The sequence below is a fragment of the Rhinolophus sinicus genome, chromosome 18, assembly GCF_057876585.1.
Source record: "Rhinolophus sinicus isolate RSI-liver-muscle chromosome 18, RSI-T2T, whole genome shotgun sequence".
Lineage (NCBI taxonomy): Eukaryota > Metazoa > Chordata > Mammalia > Chiroptera > Rhinolophidae > Rhinolophus > Rhinolophus sinicus.
The window spans coordinates 117,434,063-117,451,446 of record NC_142518.1 but is presented as its reverse complement, the minus strand read 5'-3'; the positions used below and the strand labels follow the sequence as shown (position 1 = coordinate 117,451,446).

Genomic DNA, 17,384 nt, shown 5'->3' with positions numbered 1-17,384 from the left:
CCTCATCCCTGTCTTGGCTAGATCTGCAATCTGCACTGTCATTCTACCTAAAGAGATGGAGGTATTTTCCATTAAAAACCTGTAAGTTAAGCATGAGTCTTAAGAAAGCTTTAGCTTTATGTTATTTCATCAGGTATAACCATAAGTATTTATGTAGCCAGTTTTAATTCTCATTTCATGGGGATTAGTTGTTGTCGTTCACTAACTACATAGCATTAGTATTGTGTTGTTTTTAACCTCCAGCTTGCTATTACTCATTTAGCAGAGGTGTTGGCTCTAGAGGCCATGAAGCACAGTGGTGGGAAGACAGTAGACCATAGTGGTTAAAAGTATGAACTGTCTAAACTCAAATCCTGACTTCACTACTTCCTGGTAAATTACTTTACCCTGCTTGTGCTCTTTTTATTCGTGTGTAGAATAGCAATAATAATACTACCTACTTCGTAAAGCTTTTGGAACAATTAATGAGTTAATACATAGAAAGCACTTACAACAGTGGTGAGTAAAGCTCATATTAGTGATTCTATAAATGCTTGCTACTATTATTATAGCCTTAGAGCAAGTTTTGAGTTGCCTCTTATCCTTATCTATGCTTCATAAAGTCAGAGATCATTTTGTGTGTGTGTGCATATATATATATATATAAATATCATTTTCCACAATAAACTTTCAAGACAAGTTGGGTAGGGATTTAGATGATGCTCTACCATAACAGGAACAATGACAGTAATATTGTTATTATTACTGGAAACTATACTTTATTGTGCCAGGTACCCTGTTAAGTATTGTAGAGACATGGCCTCCTTCAATATTTCCATCAACACAATGATGTACACATGCTTATGTCCATTTTATTGAGAAAGAAACTAAGGTTAAATAACTTATCCCAGGTCATCTAGAGTGTCATTTGTAAGCCCAACTCAGTTCAAAGCCAGTTACCAGGATTTGAGTTCTTTAACAACAAAAGGACTATTATTGTTATTGTTATCAACACATTGCCTCCTCTACTGCTGCATCCCTATCATTCAAAGCATTTCCTAAATGTCAGTTAGCATAATGGATGGACCCATGTCTTGAAAACAGAATTTCTGAGTCCTGTGTAATCACAGATGACATATTACATTCTAGCTTCTTAGAAGAAAGAGCATGTCTATGTAAACCTATGTACTTGTAAGACAAGTAAAATGTTTTGACCTAGTCATAATACTGATGTATTTATTTTGCTTTCATTAGAGTGTTTGCATAGATGATCTCATTCAGCATCATACTATCTCTATTTTGAAGATCTTGACTGGAAAATCTTCCTTACACTATTCCTGAAGTGAGGATCTGGGATAAGCTGGAGGTTAGAAATTTAGTAGGGTCCAAGGATGGGTGGGGCTAAGGGATGAATTTAGGAATGAGATTAGGCACAATCTGTCAGACAATCCACATATAATCAGGACTAATGTATTGATTAAATTGATTAAATAATTTTAAGCAAAACTTTAATGCATTCTGTGAGAATTCATTTTAATCTTGGTTTGCATACTAAATTCTCTGGTTTCTCTTTTAAAGTTAAAAATGGTTGTAATTATTTAACTTTTTAGAAATAGATGCAATTCCTAAATAATAGAACGCTTATAATCTGGACTGTGTCTCCCCCTCCCAAATTCATATTTGGAAATCCTAACCCCCAGGACCACAAAATATAACTATTTGGAGATGGGGTCTGTAAAGAGGGGATTAAGGTAAAATGAGGTCCCTAGGGTAGGCCTAATGAATAAGACTTGTGACTTTACAAGAGGAGGAGATGAGAACACAGACACACACAGAGGGATGACTGTGTGAGGACACGGGGAGCAGACGGCCGTCCACACGCCCAGGAGAGAGGCCTCAGAACCAGTCCTGCCCATGCTTTGATCTTGGACTTCTAGCTTCCAAAATTTTGAGAAAGTAATTTTCTGTTGTTTAAGCCACTTAGTCTGTGGTACTTTAGGATGGCAGCCTGAGCAAACGAATACAAGAACTTATTTAGTTTTCCATTTGAAAAGCCAGAGTAGCTGCTTGTGTTAGCTTCCTGATTATACTAACCTTAGTTTATCAATGACATAATAGACATCAGGAGTTTGCGAGGGAAAAAGTTTCGGCCACAGTATGAGCTTTTCTACTCACCTCCAAACTGTATAGGAAAATCCAAATTAGGTTTTGAACAGTTATCTCAGTGCTCTTAATAATATACTATTTTATATTTATTATTGTAAAATTCCTTTATAATGAGGATTTTGGAGAGCAGACAAAGGCTTTCTTTAGAGGTTAACCCACTTCTAAAAGAATATTAATCATGATATTAATATAATAATCATTGTTATAGGTATTCTTATTATATAATAGAATAATTATTAATATGCTAATTAATATTCATATCATTTTGTTATAAAAAGAATGCTTATTGAAAATTCAATAAGGAAAGATCAGCCATAGTGTAGCCAATTCTAGGTTTCAGAGTTATGATTTGGTGGCCAGCCCAGTGGCTCAGGTGGTGGGAGCGCCGTGTTCCTAACGCTGAGGTCACGGGTTCGATTCCCACATGGGCCAGTGAGCTGCGCCCTCTACAGCTAAGATTGTGAACAATACCTCTCCCTGGAATTGGGCTGCCGTGAGCAGCCAGAGGTCTGCTGTGTGCCGTTAGCTGCTGTGTGCTGCTGTGGGCTACTGTGGGCTGCCGTGAGTGGCTGGCAACCGACTGCCTCAGCCAGGGGAGTACAAGGCTCATAATACCAGCATGGGCCAGGGAGCTGTGTCCTACACAACTAGACTGAGAAACAATGGCTTCAACCGGAGTGGGAGGGAGGCGGAAGAAGGGAGGAAAAAGAGTTATGATTTGGGTTCCTCCTCCAGCTGTGTATGACACTGCTTTCAATCATACAGCCTATAACTCCCAACACATTTAACTATGGCTGTGAGGAAAATAAAAATTTTAGGCTGGGAAGTCAGAATAAGTAGCTATCTATTATACTAAATATTAGAAAAACTAAAATGAAAAGATATGAAAGGAAAAGTCCAATTTTATTTATTTGTTTCTTTATTTAGAGGTTGTTAGACTAAGTATTTTTATTACTAACTGTAACAGGTGAAGGGACCAGAGGCTCAAAGATAACTATGGTCACTTAACTATTAAAGAGTCATAATAAAAACTACTTCAGGTGCACTCATTATGTGCCAGCTACTGCTCTAACATGCTTTAGGTACATGTAATTCTCATTAAAGCCAGATGAAGTAAGTATGATCATATGTTAATTTATGGATAAGAAAACTGAGTATAGAGAGTATATAAGTTTGCTAGAGCTGCCATGATGATTTGCCACAAACGTGGTGGCATGAAACAGCAGAAATGTATCCTCTTATGGTTTTGGAAGGTAAAAGTCTGAAATCAGGGTGTTGGAGGGCCATGCTCCTTCCAGAGGCTCCATTTGCAAGCAGTTCTCTCACTCTCCACCCTGGCAACCACTGATCTATTTTCTGTCCCTGTAGTTTTACCTTCTTCAGGATGTCATATAAATTGAGTCATAAGATACATAGCCCTTTCTATCTGGCTTCTTTAACTTAGCAATATGCTTTTAAGATTCATCCATGTCAGTGTGTGTAGGAGTACTTTGTTCCTTTGTATTGCTACATAATATTCTATATTATGTATGTTTAACTTATAAAAAACTACCAAACTGTTTTCCAAAGCAGTTCTATCATTTTGTATCCCCATCAGTGAAACTTGAGAGTTCCAGTTGGTCTACATCTTCACTGTCACTTGGTGTTTTCAAGGTTTTGAAAACCATTATGTTGTGTATGAAGTGGTATATCCTTGTGGTTTTACTTTGCATTTCTCTAATGACTGATGATAGGCATCTTCTCATGTGCTTGTTTGACATATGTAGATCTTCTTTTATGAAATGTCTATGTCTTCTGCCTGCTTTTATTGAGTTGTTTCTCTCATTATTCAGTTGTAACTGATCTTTAAATGTTTAGATACAAGATTTCTTTTTCTTTTCTTTTCATTTTATTTTATTAAATTTATTGGGGTGACAATTGTTAGTAACACTACATAGATCTCAGGTGCACAACTCTGCATCACATCATCTACAAATCCCACCGCGTGTTCATCACCCAGAGTCAGCCCTCCTTCCATCACCATATATTCGATCTCCCTTACCCTCATCTCCCACCCCCCACCCCCCACCCCCCTTACCCTCTGGCGATTTTTTGTTTTTAAGCAAATATGATTCCTCTCCTGGGAGCAAACTTAGGGTTGACGTGAGCCAGTTACCAGGAGGCATATTTATGTTTGATATGAGGAAGATGTGTCTAACAATCAGAGTTATCCAATAACAGAATGGGCAGCCCCAAGAGTTGATAAATTTCCCATTACATCAGGTGTTCAAGCAAAAGCTGGGTAATTATTATGGATAATGCAAATCAGATTTATGTGTCACGGAGAATGTTAGACCCAATGGAATCTAAGGACTCTTTCAAATGTAAAATTTTATAATTGTAAAATAAATCAAGTGAACATCATACTAATAAGGTACAAGATTTTTTGGTTGCATTAACAAAAGGAAATGCATTCTGATGAAACCAAGCTGGGATTGTGATAAGCTGGGCCACTTCCCCAGCCAGTGAAAAACTGGTTTACCAATCCCTAACCACCACACGGATAACAGAGATTCTCTGTTCTGCTTTGGTGTCCCACTGTGAAAATCCCTGACGTGGTTGATGGTATGTGTGTGTGTGTCACATATGATGGGATCAGTAAGGTTAACCAGCTTCTCAAGGATACACAGTTTTTAAGTGGCAGGTCTAGAGTTGAAACACTTTAATCCAAGTTTATAAGCTCAAGGAGGCTATATATTTTGTTAGCTTTGTTGTTTACTAAATTCCAATACACTGGAACTACAAAGCTCTTTGAAACTGAAAAATACTAACTTGAGGACAAGTAAAATGAAACCCTGCTTTGCACGGTGGCTAGCAAACTTATGATACTCATTATCCCCCAGAACTGGTACTGACTTCAGAAAAGGTTTATAACCATTGATGAGTACTACATACCAATGAATAATTAGAGGAAATGACGATACTTGGTAGACGGCCGTAACTTTTGAAGTTGATATCAATAACGAAAGCCAGGCATACTCTTTCAAAACATGATGCCATATGTTGGCACTGGAATTGGAGCCCACCAACAGAGAGACTCCTGGGGGTAGCTGGGTAAACCTTGGAAATAACTCTGAAGAAAATCTTGTATTTTCCTAGGGGATAGCTAAATCATGGAAACAACTCTTGAGCAATTCTTGTAGTCTCATGAACTATCCTTAGCTCTTTGATTACAGCCCATGGGCCTCTAACCCCATCTTCTCCAAACACTTCTTCAAATAGCTGTGAGACAAACTGCAGCTTTTTGTTAGAGCTTTTAAGGCAGGGGAAATAAAGTAAGGCAGTGAACTCAAATATTAGAGTCGACACCTCATTGCTAGGTGTCCTACTCAAAGGGAGAAGTGACTGTCAAATTTCCCCCAGTCATAATCTGGAGATTTCTATCTTGAACCAAAACTGGATTCAAGTGAGGGCTCTTTCCATTTCTAAAACTACAGCTACTGTTCCTATTGGAATTATAGTATGAAGTTGAAAGATATACCCCTGCCTGGGTACATCCTTTACCAACTCCAGTGCTTTTAGCCATCAGCTGTAAGGAACATGACCAACTCCCAAAGAAAAATCCACCTAAGACTGCAGTTGTTCTGAATTTAGTCACTGTGTTTATAAATCATTTATTTCAGGATAAAAGCTCAAGTAGTCATTCTCCTTTGCATGTTATGGAAACAAAAAAACTTGGCTTTCATATGCTAATCACAGCTCCAGCAGCTTATGATGCCCCAGGACTGTGATCTCTACCAGATAAGCAAAGAGCTCTACTGGGCCTGCTTGCTTGAAAAGATGTCATTGAGTAGTGGCAGTTCAGGAACACAGTTCACAAGCTATTTGATTTCCGTAGTGATCTGAAACCTCACTAGACCATCTCACCTAAAAAGACAGACTCAGTGTCCCTGCAGTTTATAAGAATGATTAGTCTAGGTAATAATTCACTACAAATAAATATGTTGCTAGGTTTCTTTTTTTAATTTTTTTATTAGTTTCAGGTGTATAAAACAAAGAATTGACTTCCACACATTTGGGACCATAGCTTAGGAATATACAGAAGGTGCCCAAAAAATGTATACACATTTTAAGAAAGGAAAAAACTGCCTTAAAATTGTAATACTCGATATATACCGATAACAAAAGATGAGTACAAGTCATGTGTATACATTTTTTGGCACCCCTGGTATGTATGTATATTACAATTTTAATACTGTTTTTTCCTTTCTTAAAATGTATATATACATTGTTTTGGCACCGTGTGTGTGTGTGTGTGTGTGTGTGTGTGTGTGTGTGTGTAGAGAGAGAGAGAAAGAGAGAGAAACATAAAATTGAGAATCATAGTGCATATCCATAATTCAGTAACACACACTGCAGGGTGAAATGTGACAGGGGTATGGTAATTTGCGTTTCGCTAATGATTAGTGACATTGAGCAACTTTTCATATGTCTATTGGCCATCTGTATGTCCTCTTTGGAGAAATGTCTATTCAGATCTTCTGCCCTTTTTAAATTGAATTGTTTGGTCTTTTGGGAGTTAAGTTCTTTGAGTTCTTAATAAATTTTTGATATTAACCCCTTATCGATATATCATTCTCCCATTCGGTAGGTTTCCTTTTTGATTTGTTGATGGTTTCCTTTGTGTTCAAAATTTGGCATTGTAACTTGTTTCTGTCACTGCATGGGGAAAAGTAAGAATTAATATTTTATAGTAATACTAAAAAATACTTGGTAATAGGAAAACAAAATAGAAATTTGTTGTTGAGCTTTATGTTTTTCTGAACTCTTAGAAATGGACAAAAGGATAGTGTAAACACTGTGTTTTTTCTTAAATTTCAGTTATCTACCTCATATTCTACCATGCCATCTTTGTGTTCTTTACCTGGACCTACTGGAAGTCTATTTTTACACTCCCACAACAGCCAAACCAGAAGGTAAGAATACCGGTTACTTCATAAAGACTAAAAACAGAGGAAAGCAGAAATGTCAATAAGGCAAGAAGAGGGCAAAAAGAAGAGCAAAAAGCCTTCCATTACAAAAGAGAGATTCAGAGTGGTCTTTAAAAATGACTCTTCATGCAAACAGTAAATTAAGGGGCAGATTGTATATTAAAGGAGTTTGTGAAATCACCAGTCATGGATATGTTTAAAACCAGGAAAGCACTACCTGCATTGGTAATATAATTAGAGAAACAAGAACCCACTTGGATTCTGAAAACTCATCTACTTCAATTCTATGAAACTATTATTTTAGAACCCAGTGAGCCTCTGGAAGACCACTGTTAGGAAAAAAGTTAGAGTACTCAAATTGATCATTTTCAAAGTGTGCTCCTTTGAACCAAAATGTTTCATGCAGTATTTGGGAATGTTTATCAAAGAATTTGGAGTCATATCAGGCATTCAAAACGTGACTACTGTAAAACAGATGAGGTTCCAAAGTAGAAAAATTTAAAAAAAAACCACATACAAGGGAAGAGATTTTAACAGCCTCCAAACATTAGGGAAAATACTGGTTTAAATTTTACCATTTATGGAATCAAAATTGTACAAGAAAAATCAAAACAAGAAAAATAAAATTAAACACAAAGGAAGGCAGTAAAGTAAGAATTGAGGAACATAAAACAGATAAGCTGTAAAGAAAATAAATAGGAAAATTGTAGAAGTCCTTTCTTATGAGTAATTATTTGAAATATAAATGAATTAAGCTATCAAATTAAAAGGCAGCTATTCACATAACAGATACACATTATCACCTATTTTTTGCTGTCTACAAATAACTCAGTTTATTTTTCAATCACAGTTGATATATTAACTATATTCCGTATGCTGTACTTTGCATCCCTGTGACAATTTTGTAACTACCATATGATTTCACTTATATGTGGAATCTAAACAACAAAACATATGAACAAACAAAACAGAAACAGGCTCATAGGTACAGAGAACAAACTGATGGTTGCCAGATGGGAGGGGGTTGGGGGGTTGGGCAAAAACGGTGCAGGAATTTGGATGGTGTAGATGCCTGACCACTGCAGTGTACACCTGAAGTTGAAGCTGAATAATAAGAATGTCAACTATAAGTTAATATATATATGGTCACAGGATGTGGAATACAGCATAGGGAATAGAGTCAGTGGAATTATAACAGCTCTACACGATGTCAGAGGGGTAGTAGATTGGGGGAAGGGGGTTATCACTTTGTGAGGGGTGTAAATGTCTAACTAGTACATTGTTTTGTACACCTGAAACTAATTTAAAAAAAGAAGTACAAATTGGTAGTTACAAAATGGTCAAGGGGATATAAAGTACCGCATAGGGAATATAGTCAATAATATTGTAATAACTATGTATAGTGTCAGTTGGGTACTAGATTAATTGAGGGGATCACTTCTTAAATTATATAAGTGTCTAACCACTATGCTGTACACATGAATTTAATAGAAAATAATATTGAATGGCAAAATAAATAAATGAATAAATAAATACACTGAAAAAAAATATTGCCAAAACCAGTTAGACAGATACAAATAAATGGATAGACATCCTGTGTTTGTGGATTGGAAGAGTTAATATTGTAGACTACTCAAAGTAGTCTACAGATTCAATCCAATCTCTATCAATACCCCGATGATTTTTTTTTTATAAATAGAAAAATTCCGTCCTACAATTCATAAGGATTCTTGAGAAACCACAAATAGCCAAAAGTATCTTGAAAGCCAAAGTTAGAAGTCTCACATTTCCATATTTCTAAACTTACTGCAAAACTACAGTAATCAAAACAATGTAGTATAGATACAAAGTCTAATGGAATAGAATAAAGAGTTCAGAAATTAACCCTTGCCTATATGATCAGATGATTTTTTGACAAAGGTGTCAAGATCATTCAATGGGGAAAAGATGGTCTTTTCAACAAATGGTGTTCAGAGAACTGGATATGCACATGCAAAATAATGGAGCTGGGTTCTTACTTTACACCATATACAAAAATAAACTCAAATGGATTAAAGACCTAAACCTAAAAAGCTTATAAAACCCTTAGAAGAAAACATAGGAAATAAGTTTTGTGACATTGATTTTACAAGGATTTCTTGGATATGACACCAAAAACAAAAGTAAAAATAGATAATTGGATTATTTCAAAATTAAAAAAACTTCTGGATATCAAAACACAACCAACAGAGTGAAAAGGCAACCTATAGAACGGGAGAAAATATTCATGAATTATATATCTTGCAAGGGGTTAATATCCAGAATATGAAATAACTCTTACAACTCTACAACAACAAAAAACCCTCCCAACAACCAAATTTTACAGTGGGCAAAGGACTTGAATAGACATTTCTCCAAAGAAGATACACACATAACCAACAAACACATGAAAAAATGCTCAACATCATTAATCATTAGGGAACTATGTACCCAAACCACAATGAAATACCACTTCACATCCATTGGGATGCCTACTATATATTTTTTTAAGTAGAAAATAGAAAGTGTTGGTGAGGATGTGGAAAAATTGGAACCCTTGTGTGATGGTGGCAATATATAATGGTGCAGCCACTATGGAGAACAGCATGATAGTCCCTCAAATAATTAAAAATAGAACTATAATATGATCCAGCAATTCCACTTCTAAGTATATACCCAAAAGAATTGAAAGCAGGATCTCATAGATTTATTTGTACACATATGTTCAACAATTGTTCCTAAATTATTCATAATAGCCAAAGGTGGAAACAACCCAAATAATCATCAACAGATGAATGGAAAAAAAAAAGTGATATATAGATACAATGGAATATTATTCAGCCTTAAAAAGGAAGGAAATTCTGAACAGACTCACTTGTAGCTTGCTACAGTATGAGATTCCTAAATTGCTATTGCTAATTCCTCTGCTATTCCCAAATAAACTCAGTTTCTGGTAATTTGATCTTGCCTAAATGTACCTCTTTATTTAAGTTGACATACCTAAACAACAGATACTATGGAGCCATTCAAAAGAGCCAGGCACATCTAGAGATCTGATAATAGAGATTAAAGATTACGAAGACAAAAAAAATCAAGGTATTAGATGAGTTTGTGAGCTAACTATTCTTTGAAAAAGGATATGTATCTCTGTGTGTGTAGGAAATGACACACTAAGAATAGCTAGGTTTCTCAGCACCATTCACTGAATGATACATTTTCCTCCTTTATCATATACTGTATCTAGTCAACAACTTTATAGTATATCATACCTGGCCTGGAGTCAAGTCTGCTGCTAATTTTTGTCATTTATAATTTATTTTAATTTTTTTAGTGTGATTCCTCATTTATTTTCTTTTTTAGAACTTCCCTGGATATTTTTGAGTGGTTAATCGTCCAAATTAATTTTTAAATATTTCCTCAAATTCCCAAAACTATTCTCTTAGACATTTGATTAGGATTGTACTGGACGTAAGATTACTTTTAAAAGATATTATAATTACACAATGTTTGAATTTTAGTACTTAACCTAAAAGTATATCTTTTCTTTATTCAAACATTTTTTTTGTCTCAAAAGTTTATCATTTTTAAAGTCAGTTTTATTAATTTCTTTTAGTGTTTATTTTTAGCTATTTTTTGTGGTTATTATAAATAGGATTCTTTTATATTTTCTAAGTGGTTATACTTTATATATAGGAAAGTTTTAAATTTTTGTATTTAATTTTTATAACTGGTTACCTTAACTCATTTTTTATTGATTCTACAAGTTTTTCAATTGATCCTTGGGATTTTCATATCATTTACAAACAAATTACAATCCTAATTTATTTTCAGTACTTAATTTCTTATTTTTATTCCATATATAATTGCATTGGCTATCATTTCCTTACATGGTATGATGGTGGGCATTCTTGTCTTGTTCCAGACTTCAATGAGAATAATGATAATGTTTCATTATAAAGCAAGTTACTGGCTTTGGTGTAAAGCATACCTTTTAAAATTATTCTAAATTTTTTATGAGTTTTTATTAAAAATTATGTTGAATTTTACAAAATCCTGTTAGCATCAATTAAGAAAAAAGAAAGGAAGGAAATTCTGACACACACTACAACATGGATGAACTTTGAGGACTTTATGCTAAGTGAAATAAGCCAGTCAGAAAAAGACAAATATTGTATGATTCTACTTATATGAGGTACAAAGAGTAGTAAAATTTACAGAGACAGAAGTAAAATGGTGGTTGTCAGGGGCTGGTGGGAAGGAGGGTTGGGGAGTTGTTATGTAATGAGCATGGAATTTCAGTTTTGAAAGATGAAAAAAGGACTGAAGAATGATGGTGGTGATGGTTGCATAACAATGTGAATGTATTTAATGCCACCAAGTTGTACACTTAAAAATAGTTTAAATGGTTGAATTTTATGTTGTGTATATCTTATCAAAAGAAAAAAAATGGATCAAAGCCCAAAATGTAAGACCTAAACTTCTTAAACAATTAGAAGAAAACCTAGGGAAAAAAATCTTCAGGACCTTGGATTTAGCAATGGATTTTTAGATAGCACACCAAAAGCACAAGAAACAAAAGAAAAAATAGATAAATTAAACTTTATAAAAATTAAAAACTTTTGTGCATCAAACTACACTATTAAGAAAGTGAGAAGGCCACCCAAAGAATGGGGGAAAATATTTGCAAATCATATATCTAATAAATGCCAAGTATCCAGAATATATAAAAATTCTTAAAAGTCAACAACAGAAAGACAACCCAATTAAAAATGGTCAAATGACTTGAATAGACATTTAAAGAATATATACAAATGGCCAACAAGCACATGAAAAGAGTCAACAGAGAAATACAAATCAAGACCTCAATGAGATACCACTTCATACCCCCTAGGATGGGAAAGAAGGGAAGGAAGAAAAGGGAGGGAGGGAGGGGTCAGAGAGAGAGAGAGAGAGAGAGAGAGAGAGAGAGAGAGAGAGAAGAAAGGAAAAAGGAAATGGGAAAATAACAAGTTTTGGTGTGGATATATAGAACTCTTAATCCTTATACATTGCTACTGGGAATGTAAAATGATGTGACTGGTGTAGAAAACAGTTCTGTGGTTCCTCATAAAATTAAACACAGTATTACCATACGATCCAGCAATTCTTTTCCTAGGTTTATATACTCACTTGAAAACAGGTGTTCAAACAATTGGTTATACACAATTGGTTATACACAGTTCATAATGCATTATTCACTATAACCAAAAGGTGGAAAGGACCCAAATGTCCATCAATGGATGAACGGATAAATCAAGTATGTTGTGTCCATACAAGGGAATATTATTCAGCCATAGAAAGGAACGTGTTACTGATACATGCTACAACATGGATGAACTTTGAAAACATTCTGCTAATTGACACACCAGACACAAAAGGCCACATGTTGTTTGATTCCAGTTATATGAAATATACAGAAAGGAAAATCTAATGAGACAAGAACTAGATTAGTGGTTGCCAGAGTCTGGAGATGCGGGGAATAGGGAAAGACTCTTAATGTACATGGGGGTCTCCTTTTGGGGTGATGAACATATTCTGAAACTAGATAGTGGTGATGGCTGCACAAAACTGTGAATACAAGGACTGACAATTAAGTTCCCAAACTCATCCTAGAAAAAGTGCTACAGACCTCACTGCTGAATATCACTATGGTCACCTTCAAAGCACTCCCCTTGGGAAACTATGCACCGATGCCAGTGCCTAGTCAACCTTTCAAAGCAATTTTAGAACTCTTTTTCTGGAATGGCCATCAGAGCTGTTGTCGTATTACCCTTGATGCCCTGAATGTCATCAAAATGTCTTCCTTTCAATATTTCCTTTTTCTTTGGGTAAAGAAAGACGTCATTGGGGGCCAGATCAGGTGAGTAGGGAGGGTGTTCCAATATGGTTATTTGTTTACTGGCTAAAAACTCTCCCACAGACAGTGCCGTGTGAGCTGGTGCATTGTCATGATACAAGAGCCATGAATTGTTGGCGAAAAGTTCAGGTCGTTTTTGTCTAACTTTTTCATGCAGGCCTTTTCAGTGCTTCTGAAAAATAAACTTGGTTAACTGTTTGTCCAGTTGGTACAAATTCATAATGAACAATCCCTCTGATATCAAAAAAGGTTTTGACTCTTGATTTGGACTGACAGAAATTTTTTGGTCTTGGAAAATTGGCTGACTTACATTGTGCACTTTGACGCTTTGTTTCAGCGTTGTATTGGTACACTCTTGTTTTATCACCAGTAGAGTTTCCAGGCGGGAACTCCTGCCCATTCTCAGGAATTTTTTTCGCTTTCCTGTTCCCGAATACCAAGATATAAACTGTTTTCAGTTCTCCACAATGAATCGTTTCCACAAAGTGATGGCCGATACTACCAACCACCTGGGTTCAAGGAGCCAATTTTCCTGATTTCCCAATCAACTTTTCTCAGGATTTGGGAACGGGAAAGTGAAAAAAATTCCTGAGAACGGGCAGGAATTCCCGCCTGGAAACCTTAATCACCAGTGATAACACTGCCAAAAACACCGTCTTGCCTCTCCAAAAGATCTTGGCAAATTTCGACCCTCCTTTGCTTTTGTTCATCAGTGACCTCCTTCGGGACCATTTTTGCACACAGCTTTCTCATGCCAAGATTTTCAGTTAAGATTTTCCTAACTGTTTCTCTATCGCTGTTTACTGGGTCTGCTATGCTTCTCACAGTCAGTCGACGAGTTTGACGCACAATTCTATGAATTTTTGCAATGTTTTCATCAGTTCTGCTCGTTACTGGCCACCCTGAACTCTCTTCATCAGTGATGCATTCTCTCCGCTCAGAAAAACATTTAATCCATGTATATACTGCCATTTTCTTCATGGCATTATCCCCATAAACTCTGACTAACATATGTCCCTGATTTCACTTCCACTCTTGCCAAATTTAACAAGAAATTTAATATATGTTCGTTGCCCTAATTCAAGCTCAGACATTCTCGCGATGGGACACAAAAACACGCCACAACAATAATGAATGCCACTCAGCAAGACACCGCCACATGTCAACAAGAACACAGCTGTGAGACACTGATATACCAAGGTTATGGAACCTTCCTGAGCTGTTTGTACAGGGCTGCCAATGGAAGCGCACGGGGGCAAGTTTGTGAACTTAATTGGCAGACCTCACATACTAAATGGCACTGAATTGTACACTATAAAATGTGTACCTTACAATGGAGTTTTATGTTATTGAATTTTAGCTCAATAAAAATAATTTTCCCCTTCACACTATTTATGAAGCTTGTAGGCCAGTAGAAAGGATGAGTGGTTGGGAATGGTGTAGACATAAATTGGGTGAGATGATGACAGAATTTAGATAAGCACTGCACATGTGTAATATTTAAGACAACATCTTTATCATTTTTAATTGATAAAAGAAAAGGTGAGTCTTTGGGGACTATTTGATAGCCACCATATTAATTTCTCTAATACCAACTATACCCCAGTCTATCACCAATTGTCCCACTCAAAATCCATTTACTGGCTCATTGCATCCTAATCGCCAAAAAGGCTTGGTCAGTACCAGAAATTGGGTGTGTAGGTATGGCATCTTATTCCAAACTAAAGCCAACTTGTTGAATAACCAACCACAGGTTTTCATCACATATAAGCAGTTACATCTCTGCCTCTGCCTTTCAAGCAGACAAGAAAGTTACTAGGTTGATGCAAAAGTAATTGTGGTTTAAAAGATTAAAAATAACATATTCCCAAAGAAATCCCCCAAAGGTGCCCAAAGGTGCTACTTTTAATTATCAAAATTAAGAATTCTTCTGGGTGGTGAACACATAATGGGATTTATAGATGATGCAATACAGAATTGTACACCTGAAATCTATGTAATTTTACTAACAATTGTCACCCCAATAAATTTAAAAAAATTAAGAATTGTTAAAATCAATTATTTTGAGTCAGTCAGTATAATTTTCTTCTAAGAAAACAACATACCCAGTTGTTTTTATATTAAATTTACATTATTTAGTTATTATTTTATAACATTGATCTATAGCTTTTTGGTTAGGAAAATTCTTAGTTGTGTGCATCTGTCCAGTTCATCACAGAATCCTTAGCACCCTAGGCCCCAACCCATTAAATGTCCATACTGCACAATATTTTTCATAACAACCAAAAACTGCCCTACACATTTCCACATACCCCGAGGCAGGACTCAATTATCATTCTCCTAAGGATGGCATGATACTATGAAAACATACCACTGGGTATGTTGCTTAAAATAGTGTTCGATTTTATGCATTTCCAGTTTTAAAGTTAGATACACTTAAATTATGTTAAATGTTTTATTCTTTCTTTTACTATTTTATTAATGTATAACATACATACTGTAGTCCAAGAATGAAGCTGTCAAGAAAACAATTTGATGAATTTTTACCTATAGAGAGGGTGCCAAAAAAATGTATACACATTTCAAGAAAGGAAAAAACTGTATTAAAATTGTAATACTCAATATATACCTATAACAAAAGATGAATGCAAGTCATGTGTATACATTTTTGGCACCCCCTGTATACACCCATATAATCACCATCCAGGTTAAGATTTTGAGCATTTCTAACACCTCAAAAATCTCCTTTATGCCCCTTCCCAATCAACTTCCTCTCAAATAGAACTGGCTTCTATCACCATAGATTAGCTTTGCCTATTTTTGAACCTCACAACAAAATCATACTATACACTATTTTGCGTAAGCTTTTCACTCACTGTTTTCCATATTCATTCATGTTGATGTATGTTTCATTTGTTCACCCCCTTTTACTGCTATTAACTATTCCCTTTTATCACAGTTGGTTTTCCATTTACCAAGTGAAGGACAGTTGGGTTGTTAAGTTTTTTCCCTATTACAAATAAAGCTGCTGTGAACAATTTTGTACATGCCTACATACATACACACACTCATTTCTCTTGGGTATATAACTAGGAATGGAATTGCTGAGTCATAGGGCAGGCATATATTTAGCTTAAGTAGATAACATGAAACAGTTTTTCAAAGTGGTTACATAAATCTGCACTCCCACCAAGATCTTCTGTTCATCAAAATGCTTCCATAGCTGAAGTAAAAAGAAAAGCCACCGACTGGTAGAAAATATTTTAAAAAGGACTACTATCCAAAATATATGGAGAAATTCTACAAATCAATACACAAAAGACAAGCTAATTCTTGTGTAGTGGACAAAAGCTTTAATAGACATTTTACAAGAAGATACCCAAATGGCTAATAAATTCATGAAAAGGTGCTCAATATCATTAGTAACCAGGGGAGGGCAAATTAAAATCACAGTAAGATACCACTACATACTTTCTAGAATAGTTAAAAATATTTGCAATATGAAATATTTTAAATGATTTAAGAAATTGGACTTGTAAAAGAGACTTTTAATTTTTGTTATTATCTAGCACTTTTACACCAACTTGTGAAGTAGGTATTATTGCCATCTATTTTACAGATGAAGAAACTTAGATCGAGAGTGTTTTGATTTTTAAAAGTGATTCTTTAACTATTAAATGGTAGAGATGAGGTACAAACCCAGAAAATCTGAACACAGATCCTTCTCTTTTTCACCTCTGCCTACCCTTGGCCCAGACAGAAGAAAGCTTTCAGGTCTGTATTACTTTGGGGAATTGTTGGCATATCTTTTGCAAGATTAGCAAAGTATGGCACAAACATGGCAACAAGCTCCATACCAGACTAAAAATGTCTGAAATAGTGAGGACATCCCAATTTCTACTCATTTGCAAGATTAGAATATGCAGATAATGTTGCAAGCAGTCTCATCCAGACTCTTTAAGAATGTCACCTATGAAAAATACTCACAGCTTAATAACAAGCATAGTTAATCATCAACAGGTTCCCAGCAGCAAGGTGTCAGACATCGGACGCAACATCATGGTCTACTGAAGTGGGAAGGGCATAGGTCAACTGGGTGTGGGCCTTAGTTTTGCTACCTACTGGTTGAATGTAACAATGATCAAGGTACTTAATCTAAGTTTTATTTTATTTATAAAACAGTGCCACCAATCATACAGTTATGAGGATTGAGATAAAACCAGATAAGGTCATTGAGGTAATTGTCCAGAAAAAGTTATAAGCCAAATACCGCGCGTTTCCCCGAAAATAAGACCTAGCCGGGCAATCAGCTCTAATGCATCTTTTGGAGCAAAAATTAATATAAGATCCGGTAG

The 17,384-nt window shown here is 35.5% G+C and overlaps 1 protein-coding gene across 5 annotated transcripts in view; it reads left to right on the top strand.

Moving 5' to 3' along the window:
- ZDHHC15 (zDHHC palmitoyltransferase 15) overlaps positions 1 to 17,384 on the top strand; it is a 74,607-nt gene that overhangs the window by 17,904 nt on the left and 39,319 nt on the right. For 3 of the 5 annotated variants that reach the window (XM_088794706.1, XM_088794704.1, XM_074323235.2), the window contains exons 3-4: positions 7,006 to 7,100; positions 16,786 to 16,803. In XM_088794706.1, coding sequence (XP_088650832.1) covers positions 7,006 to 7,100; positions 16,786 to 16,803 — 113 coding nt within the window. The remainder of the gene's footprint in view (positions 1 to 7,005; positions 7,101 to 16,785; positions 16,804 to 17,384) is intronic. The other 2 variants (XM_088794705.1, XM_074323236.2) reach the window with 1 other exon arrangement.